At 32.3% G+C, this 26,330-nt stretch overlaps 3 protein-coding genes across 4 annotated transcripts; 2 read left to right on the forward strand and 1 right to left on the reverse strand.

Annotated features, from left to right (window-relative positions):
- Window positions 1-5,868: 5,868 nt before the first annotated feature.
- Window positions 5,869-8,481, forward strand: LOC105217411 (repressor of RNA polymerase III transcription MAF1 homolog). The gene is made up of 3 exons (XM_011192398.3): window positions 5,869-7,256; window positions 7,374-7,651; window positions 7,709-8,481. The coding sequence occupies exons 1-3, from the start codon at window positions 6,900-6,902 to the stop codon at window positions 7,761-7,763; spliced, it is 690 nt and encodes a 229-aa protein (XP_011190700.1). The 5' UTR covers window positions 5,869-6,899; the 3' UTR covers window positions 7,764-8,481.
- LOC105217410 (uncharacterized) lies at window positions 8,036-9,171 on the reverse strand. Its single transcript, XM_011192397.3, has 2 exons — window positions 8,721-9,171; window positions 8,036-8,641 (listed from the first exon to the last, which is right to left on the reverse strand). Exons 1-2 carry the CDS (start codon window positions 9,060-9,062, stop codon window positions 8,492-8,494), a joined length of 492 nt encoding a protein of 163 aa, XP_011190699.1. The 5' UTR covers window positions 9,063-9,171; the 3' UTR covers window positions 8,036-8,491.
- Window positions 9,172-9,463: 292 nt separating this feature from the next.
- Window positions 9,464-25,691, forward strand: LOC105217409 (transcriptional regulator ATRX homolog). Of its 2 annotated transcripts, none has more exons than XM_054227889.1 (20): window positions 9,464-9,627; window positions 9,693-12,237; window positions 12,303-12,477; window positions 12,537-13,385; window positions 13,454-13,611; window positions 13,685-13,875; window positions 13,960-14,097; window positions 14,736-14,911; window positions 14,978-15,058; window positions 15,167-15,256; window positions 15,310-15,360; window positions 15,419-15,636; window positions 15,706-15,800; window positions 15,873-16,180; window positions 16,532-16,653; window positions 16,719-16,927; window positions 16,994-17,021; window positions 17,444-17,507; window positions 20,632-20,976; window positions 21,117-21,346. In XM_054227889.1, the coding sequence occupies exons 2-20, from the start codon at window positions 9,719-9,721 to the stop codon at window positions 21,120-21,122; spliced, it is 5,823 nt and encodes a 1,940-aa protein (XP_054083864.1). In that variant the 5' UTR covers window positions 9,464-9,627; window positions 9,693-9,718; the 3' UTR covers window positions 21,123-21,346. The 2 variants fall into 2 exon arrangements, with proteins under 2 accessions (XP_054083864.1, XP_011190698.2); XM_011192396.3 differs by adding an exon at window positions 25,280-25,691 and having other exon boundaries at window positions 9,468-9,627; window positions 20,632-22,496.
- Window positions 25,692-26,330: the final 639 nt, after the last annotated feature.

Here is a 26,330-nt window from a genome sequence, read left to right on the forward strand (position 1 = left end):
TGATAACTGCTCCCACTCCATCGACGGCTCCTTGCAAAAAAATTATATTCTAATGAAGACTATTTTAATTATTTTATAAAATCAATCAGGCTTGATAATATAAATTTGATTTTAAACTGAGAGCAGTTACCTTAAAAAAAAATAAATATTTTAGAAAAGCAACGAAAGGATTTCTTAATTTTAGTTAAGAGATTTATCAAGAAAATAATATGTCGTGCGTTAACTTGTCACTTTTAAAGGCAAACGATTTTCTTCTGACAAGCTTGTTAAAATGAGCACTCTTATTTTGATTTGGAAGCATATAATTTTCGCCAAAATCTATTTAAATAGCTAGTAAGTGGACTTTAAAGTGCGGTTTTTGTTCATATGTAAATAATTAATGTAAATGTATCTATTTACATACTTATGTCAATTTTATAAAACAACAAAAAAAAATTTCAATTTTTAAATTCCACACCTACGATGTCGCACGGGACCAATTTTAAGTAGTTACCAAAACCACAAATCTTCTGATTTTTAAACAAGGTTTTTTTTATTTTAATTGTATAAAAATTTACTGTTTATACCCAAAATTTGGCGAGCTTGCTGCTTTTATTTGAGATGCAGTGGGAACAAGTGTTGTTTTTTGATGTCGCACGGGACATTAAAATATAGGATAATAAGAGAGCAAAAACTTACAGTTATTTGCAATCGCATGCTTTCTTATGCATTTTATTTTGCTCTTTGTACCGTTATAAAGGTTTTACACAAAGCAAAAAATTATACATGATATGTTTCTTTAACAATTTTGACGAAAAAACAAATGCAGTAGAAAAATCGAAATGAGAAAAGTAGCTCCTATGCGACTTGGCTTTGGTATATCTTGTAATTGGTTATGAATTAATTTAAAATTAATTTAATATAAATAAATTTAAATATTTTCCTATGAAAATATGCAAAAACTTTGTAATTCTAATAATGTTTAATATTTTGTCTGTGGTGGACCTTCTGGCGGAAATGCCCATATATTTTATGAGAACATCGAGTTAAGGTTGAATAATTTCTTAAAACAAATTATTCATCGGATACCTGGTTAATCGATACAAACAAAAGTTTAATTTTATTTGCCTTTTCCCGCTTGATAGATGTTACTGGTTAAACGAGAAAAATCGAAGCCCAACTGTATATCCATTTACATTGTCTTCGCTTTATTAAAATTATAAGAAAATTAAGTTTTTATATATGCAAAAAGCGTTTATTTGAACACAACAAAATATAAATCATTGGCTATTTGTAAATTCATACATAAATAGTATATGTATATGAACCTGCGATGTAAACACAATGAACAGCAATACATACATAACCTTTCTATACATATGTATGTATATAAAGCACAATTAAATTTACTCATTTCACAAACGAATGTTTAGAAATCATTTTATTGTTTATATTTTTAGGTTGATTTTCCCTAAACGATTTTAGCTTCCTATGTACACGTGTTCGGAAGCACTTGAACACTTGAAATTAGAAATTTGTTTTGATTGAATTTCTCTAACCCTTAAAATTGGAAATACTCGCCTAAACAAATATATTTTTGAAATCTTCAACCTAATTAACCAGTGAATAAACATATATATTTGGAAATACATAGCTTAACACAATCGATACATGTAAGTATGTGTATTTCCTCTTATTTCAATTTTAAATTAGGTAAACAAAGTTACCTGTGCCAATACTCTTCTAGGAACGAACTGAAGGGACGGAAAACTCCTGGACATAGTCTCCATCTAGAGTAATACATTTGTTTAATGGTCTGCTCGATAGTGTGAAGCTTCTTGACTTCCTCATTTGAGCAAAATCTTTTTCTAGCGATTTACTTCAAATTGGTCTGGTAATTGTTCAGGTTAACAAATTATTATTTTTTAAATGGATTTCGAAGTTAAAGGTATTTATTTTAGCTTATGATATTAATTAATACTAACCTGATTTGTATTTTTTGTGGAATTAGTGTTTTATCACCTAGTCGTTTGTACATTTTCTGTGTCTTTTCAATTTGTTTACATATAGTTCTAATTGTGTTCCCTCCCGATTCCTCTTTAAGTTTGTTTTACATTGTCTTTATCAGAGCCTATTAAAGTTAGGTGCGGAATTTGCAGATGTATTTATAATCGTCAAAATACTAATCACTTCAATTTTGCCCAACCAAGACTCTTTATTTATGTTGTGTGTGCGTCTTTCGTAATTATTTACAGTTTTCAATGTTCATTTAATTAATATAATTTAAAACAATTGTAGCTATGTTGCGTATTTGTTTTTAATTTCATTCTCAAAGGCTATTCGTATCAGTGAGTATATTTTTAATTTATGGTGTACAAAAAAGGGTTAGAGGAAGTTTGCCAGTAATCTTAAATCGATTGACTACATACATATGTCAAACAAGTAAGTAGTAAATTAACCGATTTATATGCTGTTAAGACCATCGTATTTTTGAAAATCCTACAATTAGGTATTATATATGAGAGCTAGGGGAAGTTATGACCAGATTTTAACCATTTCTGGTACAGAGACACACTATTAGAAGAAAAAGATTTCATCTGAAATAAATTAATATACCTGAGAGATTTACCGAAGTTCTTCATAATCGATATTCGGGGCATTGAAAAGTTAAGGTCCGATTTCGACAATTTTTTCACAAGTGATGCCACAGATTATATACAGTATTTGTACAGAGTTTTATTTCGCTATCTCCATTGGTTACTTATGTATTATATGTATATGTATATTATAAAGTGAAGGAATAAGATGGAATTCAAAATTGAGTTATATGGAAAGTTGTCGTGGTTGTGAACCGATTTCATCCATTTTCCACACGTGTCATCAGGGTGTCAAGAAAATATTATATACCGAATTTCATTGACATCTGTCGAGTAGTTCCTGAGATATGGTTTTTGGCCCATAAGAATTGTGGACTCAATCACACCCGAAAAATGTCACGCATTAAAACACACACGAACATATTGAATTCACTTCACTGTAAAATTGAATGTATTAAAATGATTTATAATGTTTTTTTTGAAAGCAAAGTTTAAAAGTACTAACGAAAAATGGAAAATACTTACTGAAATTATAAATAAATATATGATTGAAATAAATTTTGTAAAAAATAATTATATTAATAAGTGTATACGAAATACCCAAGACTGAAAACACAAGTGGAAAATAATTAAGGAATTAGTTTTACATAAAGAGAAATCAGAAATAAATACGGTAATATTTGACGGAGTTGAATGAGATAATAATGAAACAAGTTCAAATAAATTTAATTAATACTTTACAAACAGTATAGAAGTAATTAGCAGAACAATAGAATAAATGTACCATATAGAAACTATATTGAGTATATAGACAGCGAATTTAAATTCAGGGAAATCACAAATTGTATAAATTTTTTAAGAACTTGATAAATAAACCAGATTTTGAGAAATACATTAAGAAATGTTTATAGATATGTATGTATGTGATTGGCGTTGCAACCGTTTAGCCGGTTATAGCCGAATCGACGATAGTGCGCCACTTCTCTCTCTCCTTCGCAGTTCGGCGACAGTTGGAGATCCCAAGTGTAACCAGGTCGCTCTCCACCTGGCCCCTCCAACGGAGTGGAGGCCTTCCCCTTCCTTGGCTTCCTCCGGCGGGTACTGCATCGAACACTTTCAGGGCTGGAGTGTTTTCGTCCATTCGGACAACATGACCTAGCCAGCGTAGCCGCTGCCTTTTTATTCGCTGAACTATGTCAATGTCGTCGTATAACTCGTACAGCTCATCGTTCCATCGTCTGCGGTATTCGCCGTTGCCAATGTTCTGAGGACCATAAATCTTGCACAAAATTTTCCTCTCGAAAACTCGTAGTGTCGTCTCATCTGATGTTGACATCGTCCAAGCTTCTGCACCATAAAGCAGGACGGGAATGATAAGCGACTTGTAGAGTTTGATTTTTGTTCGTCGAGAGAGGACTTTACTGTTCAATTGCCTACTCAGTCCAAAGTAGCACCTGTTGGCAAGAGTGATTCTGCGCTGGATTTCGAGGCTGACATTGTTCGTGTTGTTGAGGCTGGTTCCCAGATATAAGAAACTATCTACTACTTTAAAGTTATAGCTGTCAACAATGAATGTTTATAGATAACTGTGAAAAAACGGTATAGTATTTTGAAACCACCGAAAAATTCAATTATAACTTCAATTCTGAAAATACATAACAAAAAAGGTGGAGAATTGGCCAATTAATACACTTAAAACAATAGAAGAAATCTTAGAAATTGTATTTGATGAAGAACTGATGGGATATTTGAAAGGGAATGTGATTCTTTTAAAATTCCAATCGAGATTTCGCAAATATCACTCATGTGAAACCGAAATAAATTATATTATTGACAAATAGAAGCATTCTTATGTGGAACACACATAAGAAAATTATATCGATTCTTATGGATTTTAAGAGGGCATTTGAAACCATATTTTAATAAATAATATGCATAAATGATATTGAAATAGATGTCAAAGAACTAAAGTTAATGGGGAGATATCAGTTTGGGGTAATATCGAGAAAATATTTTAGGAATAAGAACGATATTACAATGTAGTAAGTAATTCATGTTAAGAAAGGTTTGAAATATGCTTATGATACTGAATAAAATAAAAAATAAAAATTTAGCATAGTTAACAGATTAAAATTTAATATGTAGGGGAAATCCCAAGATATAAATTTAGAAATAATTGTGCTTTTAGAATTATGGAAGTATAAACAAAGTGCCAAAGCACAAAAACAATGTTTTATTTAGATTTAAATCTGTTTAACACATTGCCTATTGAATTGAAAACGAAAATATAATTGAAGTATTTAAGAAAAAAGTGTACAGAAGTCGTTAGAAATAAGAATACATTTTTTTATGAAATGGTGTAAAAAAAAAATTGTTAGAAATGGCGCCACTTTGAGACCAACAACTGAGAACAATGGAATGAAATGTCATGAAACTTTCGACAATATTCTAGTTAAAGTTAGTATTCTAAAACAAGGTGCTGATCATTACATATAATGGACGCTTAAATATCTGCTCGGTGTGACCAAGCTTGTCTTAACGATTTTTTTTTTTTGGGAAACAACATGTGATAAGGAACAACTGAAAAATTTTTTTCGGACACATTTCTTTCACATAGACCTGCCAATTAGCAAAAAAATATAATATAATTTGAAGACGCTATTCAGATTTAAAAATAATGAAGAGTATTCAGCGAGACAGCTCAATCCGTAACTCAAACTACAAAAAATGGCTCGGTTAAAAATACAATGCATATACTCAGGTTTGGCAATATTAATTTATGTATGTATATAATCAGAAAAATATTTTCATGAAAGTGAATCATATTTTAAATGGTTTTATCACGAATGAAGTTGCTAAGATGAATATTAATAAGTACTAATATTATTTGGCAAACCAATCAGATTTGATATAATTCTTTGGTATGGTGAAATGATCTAATCGCATTCTCTTGATGAAAACAACCAATGTAAAGCCAATTCAGTATATAAGCATCTTATCATATCAAACTAATCAGACTTATTACGTTTCTTATTGGTATTGTGAATGTAAATAACTCGCGCTACTACCAAAGTCAATCCGTCTATTTCACTGTATTTTGCTAATGAGCTTATATACGATTGTGATTATTATATTATTCAAATAATGTTTAATTATTATTAAACAATAGTCTTAAACAGACTACAGAGCACTGTGCTCTACCTAAACGCACCTTAATTGCAAATGTAAGGAACCGATTTCAATTACCTTATATCCGAATACTTGTACTCGAAAAATACCTATGAAAAGTAATCACCAAAAAGAAACGACTAAGAAGTGAGCCATTTTATTAATCGTATACCAAAAGAATTTCTGATTGTGTTTTCCTTGTTAAGAAGAGAAATTATTTATGTCAATATCATTTGCAGTGAAAGCTCAGAAAAATTGGTGGTGAATTTTTACGAATTGAAAACCAAAATAGCATTATCAAATACATATGTAATTTGCTTTCCTGGTTATATACATATATTTGTTCCTGGTAATGTTGGTGTCAATATTATATGCAAAAATGAGTGATTCAGGTGACTTTGAACATTTATAGAAGAAGTGGAATCGGGACGAAGGAAAGAGTGCTTATCTTTAATAGGCTGAAAATTACCTATTTATTAAATTTTATACTAAACGAAATAAAAATTTTCAAGTATACCAATAGTATACAAACAATATCCAGTGTGCGCCATTTTGAATATTTTGACTTGCTTGGGACTTGTTTGGTTATCGTTCTGAACAATTGAATTCCCACAGTGCCGTTATTCAAATAATAAAATTATATAATACAACTGCGTAAAATATATGTGCGGATTGCTATATAAATAGAATAAAGACATTTTGTTGCCCAAGGTGTAATGTTTACTAAGCAGTGTGATCAAATTAAGTTGTATAACACAAAAGTAAAGCGCGTTATTGTTAAAAAAAGACTAATTGTTCATCCATCTACGATGTTTAAGAACACAAACATATGTGGAAAACTGATAACGGCAATGATAGTATACCCAAACCAGCAATTGAGAAACACATTCAGAATCCGAATTGCTAGCCAACCGGCGAGAATAAGAGTTTGCGTTTAGATTGACCATTGCAAAGTATTTGCGTGAGTCTACAACAAAATTAGTCCTATAAGTTATATGCATCGTTAATGTAAAAGATTTCAAACGGGAAATAAATACGTGAAGCCTTCAGGATCAAAATAAATATACGAAATACGATATAATCGTATCTATAACAAGGATCAACATTATAACATTTATTAAATAATTGTTGTTATAATACTAATACTTCTACAATATGAAGTTGTTGGAAAGTTCGCGTTTTGAAGCAATTAATAACGCTTTGTCTATACAAACCGGTGGGAGTACAATCTTTGGTCGAATTGAGAGCTATTCTTGCAAAATGGTTGCGGCTGATAAAGCTCTCTATAAAAGATTCACCGCTGATACACACGGTGTTGGACCACACGATTTACAAGCTCTTTCTCCACCACAAACTTTAGCTGATCTTTCACCAAACTTCCATCGCAACAATAGTCAGTCGGGAGACGAAGGAATTATCCTTTGCGATACTATATCTCGAAAAACTCTTTTCTACTTGATTGCGACATTGAATGCTTCATTTGAACCAGATTACGATTTTTCTGATGCCAAGGTATTACTTCTTACAAATTTTACCACTTTTATAAAAAAAAACTGAATTAATGTATTTTAAAAGATGTTATTGTGTTTCTATTATTATTTTACCAAATGTTTCTTGTTTCCATTACAGTCTCATGAATTTAGTAAGGAGCCTTCACTACAGTGGGTGATGAATTCCGTTCATTCAAATTTATCAGCCTTAGCTGGAGATCAATATCAAGTCTTACGTCAACCTTTATGGACGGCTATTGATGATGAAATTAACTTGTCTGATTGTGACATTTATAGCTACAATCCCGACTTGAGTTCAGATCCCTTTGGAGAACCCGGGTGTCTGTGGTCTTTTAATTACTTCTTTTATAACAAAAAGTTGAAACGCATCGTGTTCTTCACATGTCGTGCAGTAAAGTAAGTTAATTAACTTCATTTAAAAAAATCTATTAACAAAATGTATTTTTTTTTTAGTTCAATTTATGCAGGAGAAACATCCGATTTTTCCATGGAAGACGACGTTTACTAAGAATTATGCAAACTACTTAAATATTACCAGAACACAGTTCGATTTTTCAATTAATAATCTAAAATATAACGGACATACATAAATTAAAAATGTTAGTTGCAAGTAATACTACATTTACTCCGTTGCTTGCAATTTTACAAGATAACTCGTGGGAGACTATATGAACGTTACGTATGCGTATTCAGATCCTGCAAGGTTAAAAAAAATAATGTATTTAACTGTATGTATCTTTTCAAGTATATTTATTGGCATAAAGGCAGGTGAGAGCTGCGATGTGAGAATTTGTGCCTCTAAATATACACGATGCCAATAGTTTAGTTTAAAACTTAGAACTTCAAACATAAACATGTTCAAGGGTTTCATCAAATGAAATACTTAATTTAATTTTAAAATTTAAAGAATATTGATAACTTGGTAGTATTCATTATTGCGACACTTAAAATGCTTGAATATGTTTTTCTTTGAAGTTCAACGGTCCAGGCGTTAGCATTCAATAAACGAAATGGTTATTGAAAGCAAATGAAATTTGCTATGGATTTTAAATGTATCGTTCTTTTAGTAATAAGATTATATTTTCTAGTTTTAATCCACTAAAAAAACATATTGGTCGAAACATGCGTTTTAACCTTTCAAATTTAATATTCACTTTGAACTCAAACAAATATGTAATATTAGTATGTAATGAAACAAAAAAATAAATAAGCAAATTTGGATTGCATATATGAGTTTTATTTGTTACTACTATTTGAAATTTCAACATTTTGAGAATAATGTGTACATCTTTTTACAGTTTCTTCACTACTACCCGATGAGTCCAAAGACTGTAGATATAAATTCAATAAAGCAGGGTTCTTGTGCGCCAAGCAAAGTACTCCATACTGAAATTGAAAAAAAAAAAATCCGTTAAAGTTTCAGTGTGGCATTTAATTAAATATACTTAGTAATGTATTATGTTACCTTTACACAAAGTGGGTGCCATCGGACATTTAACCGTCCGCCACTAGGAGTTGTAACAGTAAGGACCTTTGCTAGGCTTTTAATATCCCGTTTCAGTAAACAAGTCCTTGCTAAAGCCATTTTTGTGCAAATATCCGCTGAACGCATGCCCCTTATGTCATTTTCCGCACTACGATGAATAGCTTTCGAGCAAGAATTATTTCGATCTGTCCATGCTATATGGTGTGGATGATTTATAACTTCCAATGTTCTTTCAAACACACTTTTGGGAATTTTTATAATGTTGTTGGTATTATTATCCTTCTTCTTTATTTTACTATTATTTCGTGAAGAACTAGACATGATTCAAACAATTTTTGTACCACTTGTTTAATAAATATTCAACTAATATTAAATATTGGTTCAACCAACCAAACAAATATTCAATAACAAATAAACAATAAAAACAAATAATGGCATATGGGATAAATTGAAATGAAGAACAAAAATACAGGGTGAATTAGATAAAAAATACATTATGGGGTTTAAAGCATTAACTGATATAATCTGATTTTTTTTTTCCATTAACTATATGCTATAGTAATTAGTTAGCTTTTTACCGGTTCACTTTGTTTGACTTGTTGAAGACTACTATTTCGTGTAATAAAATCGAATCTGATAAAAACATATTTTTGCCGATTTGTCGAAGTATTGCATGCCATAATTGGATTTAAAAAAAACCACTGTGTGTTTCATTCCGCATATTCCTTCTGACGTGAATAAATATCAGCAGTAAACATTATACGATGAAAACATTTGTTTGTCGATGGTGGAAAATATTTATTTTGTTATCATACATCTTTTATTCCAATATTAAAGCATTACAATAGGGCGGCGAAAAGTATGTGATTGCTGGAGTTCTCATTAGGTATAATACTTTGAAATATTTTGATGTAAAAAATTCTGATTGAAATGTTACTTTTTGTATTCCAGCCAATGTATAATAAATAAAAAGCAAAATGTCGAGAGATATCGATCAGGAGGTGTCGGATACTTTGAGTACTCTATTGAATTTCGATGAGGATAATTTTCTCAGCCAGGAGGAAGTTGAGGAGAATTTGAGAAACTGTCCAACCATTGAACATGTTTCATCTTTGGAAAAAATGTATCACAATTATAGTAATAATCAAAGCACCAGTGTCATTATAAGTGATGCTAATGATGAGGAAACTGGTGCCACCAAAAATATATGCCCAAAGGAAGATATGGTGGTTCAAAAAACCCATAAACAGTTAGAGGCCCTTAAAGAATTTAACGATGATAGCGACCCAGTTTATTCTCTTCCTAACGTGCATACTGTAAAAAACGAAACTCTTTCGAAAACACTAAATAATGATTTCCCTGAAAAAGAAATTGTTTGCTCATCAAAATGTCGCAACGATTTACGTATTGTAGCGGTTCATGGATCTAAGGAAATCAGTGATGGACAAACGAGTGCCATTGCTTCAAAAGACGTAACAAAAAATTCCACAATACCTGCTATCGACATTAAGATGGAATTTACATGTTCATCAGAACAAATTTTAGAAGAACAAGTTGGTGATTATTACATGGAAGAACAGTATAAGGAGGATATAAATTTAAATTGTGGTACGCCAGAGATAGGAATAGGCATTGTAAATGAAATAACGGATACAAATTATAACAATAGCCATCAACACAACGATCTACTCAACAAAACTAACGTTGAACAAGATTCCCATTACATTATGAATGAAGATAATGACCGTGACATTTCACATATAATGAGCGATCATAATTATACTTCACAAAGACAATTAAATAATGGAGATAGTTTACGCAAACTTTTGTTAAACCATATTGTGAGTAAAAGTTGTTCCTCAATTGCCATAAATCTTGTCAATGATTTTGTGGACAGAACTTTGGAAAGTATTGATACATTTAATACCCAAGGAGATAGGGTTCATGAATGTTGTAAAAATGAATCATTGAACATAATCGATATTTTTGCCGATGGAAAATCCTCAAAATTGACGATATTTGATAAGGATTTAAAAGCTTTATCTCAACAACAGTCTGTTAAAGCAAAGTGCGTTGATAATGAAACCATTAAGAAAGATATACCATTTGAACATAAAAGTGAATCTATTTCCTCTAAAACAACAAATAATAGTTATGAAAATATTACTATGAATATATCTTATATACCTTCGCCACAAGAAATTTGTTCAGAACCCTTAGAATGGCATCTTAGGGATTGTTCAAAGAAACCAAGTACTATTTCAGATACTGAACGAAAAAGTAAAACTGATGAAGTATTACAAAATTCGGAACAGAAAATGGTTGCCGAATTACAAAATATCTCAGTTGGAACCCAGTCGGAAGAGTATTATGCGAACTCATTGAACAATAAAAAATTTGAAAATAATGTTGAAAAGAAAAATGATGTAACACCTTTGAAGCAAATATTGGGAAACACAGATCAAATGTCCTCAAAGACAACTTTATTTTGTGGAGATTTGGAAAAACTGAATAACCATTATTCCGAAAATGATGACGTAGTTCTTGATACTGCTGACGAATGTAATGTTAACGTAAAAACCGAAAAGGAATTGACTACAGATGTTAACACAGAGTTAAATGAAAGTAATAAATTACCAACAGAACTGGAGCAGAAAGAAAGTGATGTACAAGACAATATCAATTTCAAAACTGTTAATATTTTTTCTGTTCCGTCACCATTGGAGAATTGTTCGGAACCAATGGAACACTCAACCTTCGATGAAGCATTTGATATTAATTGTAATGAAAAACTGACGGTTATTCACCATTTAGAGACACTAAAGTCATTCGCTAAATCTTTACAAAACGATTGTGACACGTTTACTTCGTCAACAACATCAATCGAAAACAAGCTTCAAAAATATCTGCAAGAACAATTGGAAATATTTAAAAATATAGTAAAAAACTCTGCCGCAGTTCGATGTGAAGATAAGTCGATACAGACTGACAGTAGATTATCTAAGAATAAATTACGTAAACTTAATCAAAATAATAAGCATATACTATTGGATCCAACGGATTCAAGCAGTTCAAGTGATACCAGTCATACTGAAGCTTTGATTAAACTACCGGGAAATAGAATTCGAACAAAGTGGTCATCAAAAAATTCGGAACTAAGTTCCGCAACAGAAATATTAGGTGCAAATAAAAAAGAAAGCATTGCCGCGGAATATGACGACGGTGTTCCTTTAGCAGAGTATACGCAATCTGAAATATTCGAGACGGAAACATTTTGCAATGAGCAGTTCTCCAACATTAGAAATGTAAATAAGAAAAATAATTTAAGTAATAGCGATGAAAGCGACGAAGGAGATACTTGGCAACGTACGAAGAGTAATGCGGGAGCAAATTCTATACAAAATGGTGCACAAAATGAAAGCGACAAAGAAAATTCAGCCGGTAAAATCTTGAGTAGTAAAAATTCTCAAAATGAAGGAGACAGAGAAATTGAACGGTTAGAATATATTGTGAAATTATATTTTAGAATTCATTAAAATACTTTTTTCTCTCAAAATTTAGCTTGATCAATTTGAATGGTCTGGTAAAGAGAACGAATCAGGGAGCGCCAAAATCAGCCGATTTAAATGAAAAAGTTAAAACAAAATCTATTACCAGTAAAAACAAAGATATAGCTGATGATTATATTGATGACGAAATTCAGCCAGAAATATTTTCCGACGGAAGCATAAGTGAAGTAAGTACATAATATATAATAACTCATTATATTTTTTACAAATATATTTGTTTTTGCAGAGTGAAGAAGAGATTATAACGGAAAAGCAGTTTTTAAAGCGTTGCAATGAGAATGTAAAGCAACAATTGCTTAGTGATTCGGATAGTGAAATGTCTGAATCTGATGCCAGTGATAATATAGAAGAGATACTATCTAGCAATGAAGGAAGTAGCTCACCTTTAGTTGAAAGATTTCTGAAAAACTTTAATGTAAATGAAAGCGACGAAGAGACTGAAGTATACGATAAATCAGATACAAAAGCAGCCACAGAACACGAACCCGCTGAAGCCAAAAATACAACAATAGATAAAAATAAGTCCAATTCATCAGAGAATTCTGATTGTGAAGTTTTAGATGAAATGGCGGCATCAACACAGAAACAAAGTAAGCCAAAATCGTTGGAAAAAATGTTGTCAGTTGTAGAAAAGCGAAAGAAAATGAACAGACTTTGTGACTCGATAAGTCTTAGTTCGGAAAGTGAATCGTCCGATGTGGAAGCAGTAGATGAGTCTAAATCTCGTATAAAACCAATGTTACGTCCAGAGCAGCTAGCAACCGTAACACGTGAAGCACAACGCAACGAAACTGAACGTATAAGGCGTTTGGAGAAAAAACACAAAATGCTTACTAAATTACTGAAGGAGCGACCGGATGTAAAAGGCGAAAACAATTTGATTTTAGATTACAATGAAGAAACTAAAACCTTTATAAAAGTGCATCCGGATATAGTGAAATATTTGAAACAACATCAACGTGACGGAGTAAAATTTATGTACGAAACTTGTTATGGTGGCGTTGAGGCGCTTAAAAAAAGCTCTGGATCTGGTTGTATTTTAGCGCATTGCATGGGCTTGGGAAAAACACTACAGGTAAACAGATAACAACAAGCTAACAAATAACAAATCATTGAAAAAAAAAATCTTTACTTACCTTACAGCTGATTGCACTGCTTCATACAGTTATTTCATATAAGGAATTGAAAACATCTAAGGTACTTGTATTATGCCCTAAAAGTACAGTCATGAATTGGGCCGATGAGATTGATCGCTGGCTAGGGCCACTAAAACCCAAATATTATACATTTCATGATACGTCGTAAGTAAAATTGCAAATTCTTAAATGGTTCAGAAATTCTAAATTATTATTATTTGTTTCTAAAATTGTGCAGTGATATCAACGATAAAATACAAATACTTAAAGATTGGTCGCAATCAACTCAAAATGCCGCCGGTATATTGTTAATTGGCTATGAGGCTTTTAGAACACTGGTTTTCTATCATTCATATAAAAATCGCAGTATTGCGCAGTCACGATTGGAAAGCATACGCAACGATGTCGACAAATATTTATTAAGTCCAGGTATTTCAAATTGACTTCAATACGTTGGAAATTAATTATTAATCGATAATTATGCTATATCTGGGAATATTCTACTAATTCAAGGTGCCGATTTGGTGGTTTGTGATGAAGGACACATTATTAAAAATAGCAAATCAGCAATTAGTTTGGCAGTGTCTCAAATTAAAACACAAAAACGCATTGTTTTAACTGGCACTCCCATACAGAATAATTTAAAAGAGTGTAAGTATATTTTATAAATGTCTTATGTTGTATAATCCTACTTCTATTTTACTTATTTTAAAATTTTTTTACCAAACGAAATCTACTAAAACAAAACTATTTTTTTGTAAATAGTTACTAGCAAACAAAATGTATTCAGAAGTAAAAAGAGGCTTTGCCACAACCCTTCTTTTGATTTTGATAAAAGGAATAAGTTGCTCATGATTATTTTCTAAAATACCTCTTTGCATTAACTCAATCAAAAAACCAGAAAAAACGGCGTGAAAAATTTAAATAATACATATCCGGAAAATCTTTTTACATTTACAAAAATTTAGCAGAATGGGTGCCAATTTTTTCCTAGAAACAAATTATGTCTAGCTAAAGCTTTTAATACTCTCGCAACATGTTACACATAGAGCATAATAGTTTTTATATGTAGATATATATATATATATATACTAGCAGACCACTCGGGTTATATAATATTCAGTGCTCAATAAGATACTTGTTTTTAGTTAATTATTAAGCACTTAGTACTTATTAAAGGACACAGAAGCGTGTTTTATATCTAGCCAGTTCCTTGTTGTAATTTTATTGTTATTTTAGACCATCCAATACATCTACGTATACAATATATATATATATTTTTTGAATAGATTACAGCATGGTGAATTTCATAAAGCCGCTCTTTCTGGGTACTGAAAAAGAGTTCGCTAACCTGTATGCTAATCCAATTAAAAATGGCCAGCACAAGGATTCTAGTAAGCGGGATATACAAGTAATGAAACAACGTTCCTTTGTGCTACATAAAAAGCTTTCTAAGTTTGTGCAGGTGAGAGAAATACAACACAATTAATTTTGCTGCGTTATTAAATATTATTTTTATTTCTTGTAACAGCGAAAAGAAGCTGAGCTTTTAAAGACCTTTTTGCCGCAAAAATACGAATATGTGCTGTTTGTACCAATGACAAAGGTTCAGGTAAATGTTTTCTCATTTCGCTCCGTCCATAATTCATAATGCATTTTGCATTTTGCATTTTTCTTAAATTAAATCATACTATACATATCGCAAAAAATTGTTTTTCAGACGGTGCTTTATGAACACAGTTTATCAATAATATCTAAAAAAGAAGATAGAGGCAAAGGTTTGATCACAGATTACACATGTTTACGAAAGGCAAGTTTTAGTTTAGTATCCCTAATTTTTATTATTATTACAAGTTTTTGTAGATTTGGACCCACCCGAAAGTATTGGAAGATGCGTGGAAAAATGCGACAGCTGTGAGTTATGCAATATTAATATCTGCAACATTATATCATGTATAAATTTAATTTTTAGCAAAAGCACAGGAAAGATCCGCGAAAAAACCAAAATGTTAACTCAGATGACGATCAGCCTGATGATGTCTACGACAGTCAGACTGGGGTGATATCTGTGACGAATGATTGGTGGCGTAATCTACTTACAGAAAAGGATTTAGAAACTATATTGCCTAGCAATAAGCTGCGTACAATGTTTGAAATATTACGTATGTGCGAAGAGAAGGGCGAAAAATGGCAAGTTGTCTGTCTTAACTTAAATATCTATTTGCGAATTTCCGTTTAAAATATAACAAATACTTGCAGTTTAATATTCTCCGCTTTTGTAGCCGTTTTAAATGTTGTGGAATACTTTTTCAAAAAGATGAATGACAAAGATCCAGATACTTTAAAGGAATTAAGTATGTTATATTTGTTTGAATTGATATTACACATTCAGCTAAATAATATTCGTTGCATATCTTTCGTTGTAGAAATGTCGCAAGGCTATCAAGTCAAAAACACATGGATACTCGGAAAGGATTACTATCGTTTAGATGGCAAAACGCCGAAACTGATACGTCATGAAATGATTGAGCAATTCAATTCGGTATCGAATAAACGAGCACGTGTTTTCTTAATATCCTCCAGAGCAGGCGGACAGGGTATTAATTTGACTGGCGCTAATAGAGTGATAATACTCGATACGTCATGGAATCCATCTAACGATCAACAAAATATTTTCCGTGTATTTCGTCTGGGTCAAAAGAAAAACTGCTACATTTATAGACTTCTTGCGATGGTAAGATTTTTTTATGTAAAAAACTTAATTTATGAAGTATTAGGTAACTTATAAAAAAAATTTTAATTTAAATTAAAAAATCATGATTTTTTGAAAACATTTTTATTATCAAAGTAATACTATTTTGTTTCATACACAACATCTTTTATACGATGTTTCAATTAATCTTTATTTTTAATTTTTTCAACAAAAAAAAAAAAACAAAGTTGGAATTAAATGTGCATAATCTACAAAAACTGAAAAAGTTTTCTTAATTTTTATTTTTTTTATAAACGTTTTAGTTCACAAAATAATAATTTGAGTATGTCGTTATTTTTTTCCCCTCAAATATGCTATTCCAATTATTTCTAGGGCACAATGGAAGAAAAAGTTTACTCGAGATCGGTAACAAAACAAGCAATGAGTTTTAGAGTTGTAGACGAACAACAAATCGATCGTCATTATAGCATGGCAGAGTTGACTGAATTATACAGGTACACTGAAATTTTCATATAAATCGCAATCATGGATTTAAAACAAACAATTTCCCTCTTTCTAGCTTAACAATGCCAGATTATGAAAATAGACCAATGCCGGATTGTCCACAGGATAGTATCCTAGCAAGTTTGCTTCTAAATTATCCATCGTTGGTGTATAAATACCACGAACATGATAGTTTACTCGAAAATAAAGTGGAGCAAGAATTAAGTGAGCAAGAGAAACAGGATGCTTGGTCCGCATATGAGAGGGATCAGCAATTAAGTACTGGTATGTACAAATTTAGCAGTTTTGTTGTTCTTAAAATAAAAAATATTAAATTTAAATCTTTTACAGAAAGTCGCGAATTGCCAAATACGGATGAGTGAGTAATGAATTTTTTTTTTACTTTTTAATGTAACTTATTATGATTATTAATCCTACCGCTACATTATTGTACTATAGCTCAGTGGTAATATTGCTTGTAAGAGTATGAAATATTTTATGCTGAGGTCGAATTCTTCCTATTTAAGGGGTTAGGCATATAATGGATAAAAAAAATAGTTATAATAAAAATATAAAAAAAAATCTTTGATATTTGTGGATAATATTTTAAACATATTGCACTCTTTAATAAGACTTAAAAAAATTCAAATTTTGAAACCCTTAATAAAAACAATAAAGGACAAAAGAAAACGTTGTAAAATAATTGTCAGCCAAACAATCACACTAACAGAGTTTTGGTGCGTTTATAGTTGATTGCAATTATATTAAATTATCTAAATAATTTATGTTTATACTTAACAGATTGCAAAACAATATCTCCGCTCCGAAGTTTCCTTCATACATGGGTTCTTTATCAGCATTCAATGTAAGTGTTAAAATTATTTTTTGAAAACGTTTGTCTGTAAAATTTAAACATATTTATATTGTATAATGATACTATTTTTCTCTTATTTATATAAAATAACTTCTTTAAAGTTTCTGTTATTATTTGTTTTTCCAATTATTCTGAATAATTTTTCCTCATTTTAATGGAAATCATGTTTAATTATGTTTTCGATGTTCAGCTATTTTAAAAGACTTCAAGCATGCCATTAGAGGCTATTTTTAATAAAAAAAACGCTTAAATGCCTAGGGTAAAATGCTTTATTACATTAACTGAAAATGTTTTCAGCATATGATGCTAAATTTAATTAAAAAAGGTAAATTTTTTAAATCCACATGCAAAAGTTAACAATATGCTAAATTCAGTTGGGAAAAAATACTTAAGAAAGAAACAAAATAATGAATAAAACATAAAAATTACAAGTGCAAAGTCAGAAATGAGCATTCATAGTTTATGGTAAACTCATTTTTGCTTTATTACTGATATACAGCGTCTTTGCACTGTCATTTATAAACTTCTACAACGTTCGACAGGAGTGAACTCTCCTGCTATCGGAATTTTTGAAACAGTTGCTCCATGTTTTTAATATTTTGCGTACTAAGTGCATTTTTAAGTCGTTTTAAAGATATTATATTGGATTTATGTCATCTCTCGACAATTATCTTAAAAAACTTTTTTGCAATTCGAGAAGTTTGCTTCGGATCATTATTTTGTTGAAATCTTCAAATCACTGGTCAGGATTCGGCAGCATTACATTGTGAAGGATCAAAACGTACTTTATTGAATCCATATTACCTCAATACGATAAATTGGCTCCACAGCGTACTATGAAAAGCAGCTCCACACTATTATTGAGCCCCCACCGAACTTTACAATTGGGTGTTGATATGGTGAAAAGAACTACTAGGCGAATGTTGCACATTTTGACCGCCGCACGTACTTTTTAACATCTGGGCCAACTCTTTTGATATTTGTTTCACTCCTGAATAAAATATAAAGTTAATGATTTTGAGTCAAAGATCGGTGTCCTTGAGCAAATGCAACACAACGCTTTCGTGCGATGGCGTTACCAGGGTTTTTTTTTACGAAGCCTGTTGTTACACCCAAATCGTATTAACCTGGTTAGAAGTTTTTCGAGCTTGTCTGGAAACATTTTCTGCGGTTTTAATATCCGAAAATATTTGAACACCTCGATGCAACTCGATGATTACTTGTCGAAGATCTGATGTGCAATTTTTCCCTTTTGACATTAATTAATCGTTTTAAATAAATTAAATTGCAGTCAGGAATATTCAATACATTTTTATTTATATTAACCGATCAGTTGGAGTATCAAAGAGAATAAAATTTACAAAATTGTGAACAAAAGCCGAATCGTTCTTAACCCTTTCGAACCTGAAAGCAACCATCAGGAAACTTCCTGATTTATTGATTACTATAGCTTTAGTATAGGTCTTAAAAGTGGAAAATTTTGAAGTGGAGTCTCTACCCCCTCTAGGAGGGCCAAAGGGGGGTGGGACATATGTGTCCATTCCGTTGTTTTGAGCGGGACGTATAAGTCCCGTTGGGTCTCTATATCACATAACTCAATAAAAACTAAACAATATGTTGGATATTTTTTTATAAACTAAAAATCATTTATTTCATTTATTTATTTTGATCAATGGCGTCTTCTTACGACGTAACTCTGAATATATTATCCATGAATTTACAACAGACATCATCAAGAGGCGATAAAAAACTTTTTTCCACCACTTATTGGATTTTCGGTTCAAATCATATAAGCCAGCCATTTGGTCCAGTCTATCGACTCCTCCCATAATCTAGCGATGAGCGTCTTCTGTTTACAATTTTAGAACAAAAAACACAGAGCCGTTACCTGAACTTCAAAATACCAGACGGGAAGGTTTTAAATGAGTTTAAATGCAAAATTAAGAATTTAGTTATGAGAAAACTTTTTCTGGGATGTATGTGTCCCAAAAGGTCCGAAAGGGTTAAGTACATTTCTCACTCAAAAATGAATGGTCCTTTTAAAATTCAATATTTTTACTCAAATACTTCAGTGAATACAGCAATATATTCAAACACAAAAAATTACCGTTATGATGCCGTACTCGATAAAAGATGCACATATATGATTGTCAACGCTTAATTTTTAAGTATTTTTCAACGGCTGTACTTCAGCAGGTTATTATAGTTAATGGTTGTACAACCAGATTTTATTTTTTTTGCTATCATAAATTTTAATTAACAGTAAAAAATTAAAAAATTAATTAAATAAATCATAAAATAAATTATGATCAATAAATTTTTATGTAACGAATGTTTTGCACAACAAATGAAAAAGTTTGCAAATTGATGCCAGTGTAACCCATGAAAAATTAGTTGATTTTCGAGAATTTTTTTAAAAGAAAGTAATCGATCGAATGTTTCGAAGTTTTTTGGACATAATAAGGTATATTTTCAGCTATATTTTAAGATTTTTTTTACAAAAATATTGAAAAATAACGGAGTTATGTTAAAGTTAACCAACTGCTGACATGATTCCGACCGAAAAAGTTATTAAAGGTGAAGATATTTTAGATATTACAATGATTTATGATTTTTGAAAAATATCAAAAATTAACAAAATAGCGTAGTTCGTTTTTGGTTTTTTGTTAAAAAGATGGCCGTTTTCCGAATGTCAAATTGACAATTTTTAATCAATCAAAAATATCGTAGGTAGGTATTGTATAGTAAATATATTCAAGAATACTCAGTTAAAATGTGTAGTCGATCGGTCAATTTCTGGTTGAGTTATGATGTCAGCAATTTTGAGAAATGTCGTTTCGAGAAAAACGCGTTTAATGTTTCAACTACAGTGGCTTGTACCAGGCGGTCGCTCTTTAGAAGTCAGTCATTGAAAAACTTTTCAAGATACAACCTTACCGATTTCACGGGATATTTAAATTTTAAAAACGATTTTTTAAAAGTGTCACATTGGTATAGCCCTTTAAAGTAGTCACAACAAATCAGTCTAAACAAATATCACTATCTGCAGATCTATAACATCAATACCTAGCAATATATCAAATATACACGCTAATAATTTTCATTAATTTTTTAGCAAATGTCAGCACTTTTCAATTACGGTAATTATTCGCCTGCGACACTTTCATCGTACTTGCCATATCTTTCGCACTTGGGTAATTATACAAGCAATCAGCAATATTTGGAAATGCGCAAGAGACTCGCGGAAGGCACATTTGCCTATCCAGACATAAGCACTTCCCTGGGCAGTACAGCGTTTGGTGCACCATTCTCACAAAATCCAACGAAATCAATTTCCACGAATCCGCTCATATCCGACTTGAATATGCACAGCAATCCCTTGCAGAGCAATCCGCTCAGTGCGCTTGGCGATTTGAGCATGTTTGGCTTGGGTGCAGTAGGCAATCACATGTCGCACAATGTAAGTACGCCAACATTGCCGCCCAGGCAACACAACTCGCCCACCTACCCATCAACAACGCCACCAACGGCGAGTAGCCTGCAGGCGAATTACGATTATCAAATGTATGAGAATAGTTTGAAAAGCCTGGTTAATTACAGGCATGATTTTACGGGCAATGGCAATAAATCAAAGGCTGCTACTAACACAACGATAAACCAGTTTCGCAATCCACTCTATCCATCGCCGACTAATCTAAGTTTTGATAAAAACGCTTTGTCAAGCCTAAATAGCACTTCGCCAAAGACTTTGGAGCAGCCGACGACACAGAAATCACAAACAGATAAAACAACAACTAAGACAGCAACAGATTTGTCAATGTCCGTAAATGCGAACACACGCAACGATACAAATTTGAGCAAGAGTAACTTCTCGGTGGCAAACTCGAGCGGTGCTCGTAGTTCTCCACTGCCACAAGCTGCAAAACGTAGTTTTCCTAACGATATGAACTCAACGAATGCAACGAGCCTAATCGACGAGATTTTAATGTCCAGCCAGAAATCCGCAAAAGAAACACAGCAACAAAGTGGCATGCCAAATTTGGCGAATTTTCAAACAGCATTCAAACCGAGTAGTGCGTCCAGTAGCGGTAGTATTTTTTCAAGTAAAAATACGAGCGTTAAAATGCCAAGTGAAACTAATATGAGCACGAATCCTGAAATGCAAATTATACCCACGACCAGTTCGCCAGGCTCCACGAATATCCCAAAGCAATTTAGTGATATCTCACCGAGCATCTCACTAACTGCTGTTACAACAAATACCAACACCAGTAGCGCTCACAACAAGCCGACATTCAATCAATCCAAGATGCAAACGAAAAATCCCACCAACAATAAAGTGGCGTCAAGTGAATCGCCTACACCCATACTACCATATTCGGCGATTAAATTCTTTGAAAACAACAAGAAATCGCTAAATCGTACCATATCAAAGCCCACAGTTACAATGGCCAAAACGAAATTAACGCCATCCGCCGAGTCGATATTGAAATCGGCAGCGCCAACAACTTCTTCGCAAAATGCACAAAATACGTTTCAGCCGAGCACAGCTGATGTTGTGTCCAAGTTGTTAACCATGAAAAATAAGAATATTCTTCAGCGAAAACCACAAGCTGTGCAAATGCAACCAGTAAAGTCCACACCAACAACTACACAAAGCTCATTACCGACAACACTTGCCACTGTGAAATCTCTAAATGGTAATACGAAAGCACCGTCGTCGAAATCAAACGTGCAAACGTTGCAAAGTGATGCACGAAAAGCTGCACTCTCTATTGAGAAGCGTTTACCAACCCTCATTACGCCATCGCAATCTGCTGCAAGCGTTCAAGTACTTAAAGCGCCATTAGGCCCGAGTACACTGAAAATTCAGCCCAGTTCTTCAAAGCAATCCGCCTCGTCTGCGACCAATGATAACAAGTACATTCTGGAGACTTGTATTAATCAGAAAAAGTTTGTGATTGGCGCTCCTACAAAAGGGTAAGCTGTTCGCCTCTTTTGAAAGTTTTTTATTCAACTTTTGGTTTGAAAAAGAAAAAACGGATAATTAATATTCGATACGAATATTTACCGATTTATTTTATTATTATTTTATTATTATTTTATTATTATTTTATTATTATTTATTTAAACTCATATTTAAGGCTCTTTATACTCTCGCAACAAGTTGCTAAGAGAGTTTAAAAATTTGTTCACATAACGGTTGTTTGTAAGTCATAAAACTAAACGAGTTGGATACAAGGTCAAATATATATATCAAAATGATCAGGATGACGAGCTTAGTTGAAATTCGGATGTCTAAGTAAAAATTAAGATATGACATGGATGAAGTATGCGCGAAACCATACAACTCAATTTTGAATTCCAACTGATTCCTTCACTTTATAATATTATATACATTAGGAACCCATGAAGATAGCAAAATAAAACTTTACACAAATACTGTGTTTGAGCTGTGGCATCACTTGTGCATTTCAAGGCCTCGGATATCGAACTTGAAGAACTCAGTGCCTAAGGGTAATTTGTCACCGATAATATTGGCAAATCTCTAAGATATTTTAATGTAATTCAGATGGTATCTTATTCTTCTCATAGTTTGCGTCTGTACCAAAAATGGTTAAAATCGGGTCATAACTTGCCCTAGCTCCTTACATTCGGCATAAAGTCCACTAGAATAACGAAAATTATCATATATGGTATATGAGGGCAAAGGTAATTCCTGAACCACGATTTCACACATTTTTAAGACCAACGTACACTATCTCCAAGACTAAACGCTTACTTGATTTTGCTAAGATATCTCACCGATATATGCGGAATAAACCCCAGACAGAATCGAGAGTTGCCCAGGATGAGACAATAATATAGCTTAGTCGGCACTCCTGTTGCCAGAAAACACTTCTCTCACTCATGCTCATGAAAGTGACATGTGTAATAGCGTTTTCTATGCTCACAAAAACGTTGCATTTATTCTGTCCTGTACCTCGGTTATCAAATTGTCGTATTATTTTTCAATACTTTTCCATCAAGAAAAGAAAACGCTATTAGTACAACTCGTGCAGAGATAAACTCGAGTAATGCGACTAAGTGCATTCTGCCTATAATTGAATGATCTTTGATGATTGACTCTCTTTTTATAGAAAACCTAGTTGATTGTGTGTCATTGATATGATCGGAATGCGTTAGAGTATTTAAGGATGCCACTTCTGATAGTCGTCATAACTTCATATTCATATTTGTGATTTTAATGAAAACATTTTAAAATATTCTGTTTACAGTGCTTTTCGTTATGTTACTAGTTGAGGAGCATATAAAGCTCGTTTTCTATGCTGACCTCACTTCTATAACTGACACAGTGTGGTCATCTGTTAGGTTCTTCTTTAAGTTTCTTTATATGCATCCATACTGTTCTGATATTGAAAAATGTTGTTCAAATAGATATATGCTTCTATAAAAAAAATTTGAATTATGTAACGGGTGATTTTTTTGAGGTTAGGATTTTCATGCATTAGTATTTGACAGATCACGTGGGATTTCAGACATGGTGTCAAAGAGAAAGATGCTCAGTATGCTTTGACATTTCATCATGAATAGACTTACTAACGAGCAACGCTTGCAAATCATTGAATTTTATTACCAAAATCAGTGTTCGGTTCGAAATGTGTTTATCGACAAATTTTGTTCAGCGATGAGGCTCATTTCTGGTTGAATGGCTACGTAAATAAGCAAAATTGCCGCATTTGGGGTGAAGAGCAACCAGAAGCCGTTCAAGAACTGCCCATGCATCCCGAAAAATGCACTGTTTGGTGTGGTTTGTACGCTGGTGGAATCATTGGACCGTATTTTTTCAAAGATGCTGTTGGACGCAACGTTACGGTGAATGGCGATCGCTATCGTTCGATGCTAACAAACTTTTTGTTGCCAAAAATGGAAGAACTGAACTTGGTTGACATGTGGTTTCAACAAGATGGCGCTACATGCCACACAGCTCGCGATTCTATGGCCATTTTGAGGGAAAACTTCGGAGAACAATTCATCTCAAGAAATGGACCCGTAAGTTGGCCACCAAGATCATGCGATTTAACGCCTTTAGACTATTTTTTGTGGGGCTACGTCAAGTCTAAAGTCTACAGAAATAAGCCAGCAACTATTCCAGCTTTGGAAGACAACATTTCCGAAGAAATTCGGGCTATTCCGGCCGAAATGCTCGAAAAAGTTGCCCAAAATTGGACTTTCCGAATGGACCACCTAAGACGCAGCCGCGGTCAACATTTAAATGAAATTATCTTCAAAAAGTAAATGTCATGAACCAATCTAACGTTTCAAATAAAGAACCGATGAGATTTTGCAAATTTTATGCGTTTTTTTTTTTTAAAAAGTTATCAAGCTCTTAAAAAATCACCCTTTATTAGCTAAAATGTGCTAACCATCAGCAAAGTGCTACACCGACTATGGTCCAGAGTAAGCATTGCTACCGGCAGCTGACTTTCAAACTCAACTCAATTGCATGTTTATTCAAATAGAATTCAAGTGGTTTCATGATTTACAGTGAGGCAATTCCTAATGATAATTTGTTTATTTTTTTATTTTTTATAATCTGAAATCTGTCTTATATGTGAGGGGTAGGGAGAAGTCGTAAGTGGTTAGTTTAATTTCTAAAGTTCTCGTTTTCGTTTTCGAATTTGTATTTAACATTCATTTGAGCTCAGATGTTTATTTTATTAATTTGCTATAATAATTTTTCTATTCTATTTAACTATTAGTGGCGGTGGAACGACTGTAACTAGAGTGCAGCAACAAGGAAAACGAAAAATGCCAGAAAACATGTCCAAAGATATCGGATCGAACGAATCGAAACGCTCAAAATAAAGAAGATTGCAACAGATTTTTATTTACATAATAAGTATTTATTTAATTAGCTTAAATATTGAAGTTATGAATTTAAATAAATGTTTTTTATTATACAATTAAGTTTATATATATAATCATCTAAATGAATGTAAATGTTTTTATGGGAAAACAAATATTTAAGATTTATTTTATTGATAATAACTTAATTAAGAATACTCTTAAATTATACTTGTCTGTAATAGTTAATTGGAAGACGCAAGCAAATACATACATATATACATATATATATAATATATGTGTACATATACTAATGAATATAAAGAATATTGTTTATTATGTGGGATTAATATAATACAACGGTTGTTGTAGAGAAAAAAATATTGCTCGTATCTATATAGCAACCAGAAGGACGAAATACATTGCTTCTATGAGAGTTAAGGTGCCAATTTTTTCACTATTTATCACGTAATCACTTTATATCTAAGATATAATGTTCACTTAAAGCTATTAAAATATGTTATACATTAACCGTATTCCATATATTCGGCAATATAATGGGAATGAAGGTGAAAAAAATTAAAATTTAGTACATATTAAGTGAGAGTTCCACCATGAGCAACTGTATTCATTTTTGACGCTACTCTATCTTATGGTCGATGTATACGCTATAAAGAAGAGGACTCTATCTCCCAATCTCTTCATACAGCTGCGGAAGTGGTACGTTACTGCAGTCCTCGCGGAATATCTGCTATGATGATGAATACCAAGTCATCACTGCAAAGAAAAAGGAGTCTGTGAAAGTACGGTACCGCGAGAAGAAGAGAGAAAGAGCCGTATTTTCAAGAAAAGAAGAAGAAGAGATGCTGGTTAGCAGGAGCTAGGCTAGCAAGTGAAAACCTTATTGGCATCTGTAAAAAGAGGAATGAAAATCTAGTAACAGACACCCATGTGTATGTATGTTAC

Source organism: Zeugodacus cucurbitae, chromosome 3 (genome assembly GCF_028554725.1).
Source record: "Zeugodacus cucurbitae isolate PBARC_wt_2022May chromosome 3, idZeuCucr1.2, whole genome shotgun sequence".
Classification (NCBI taxonomy): Eukaryota; Metazoa; Arthropoda; class Insecta; order Diptera; family Tephritidae; genus Zeugodacus; species Zeugodacus cucurbitae.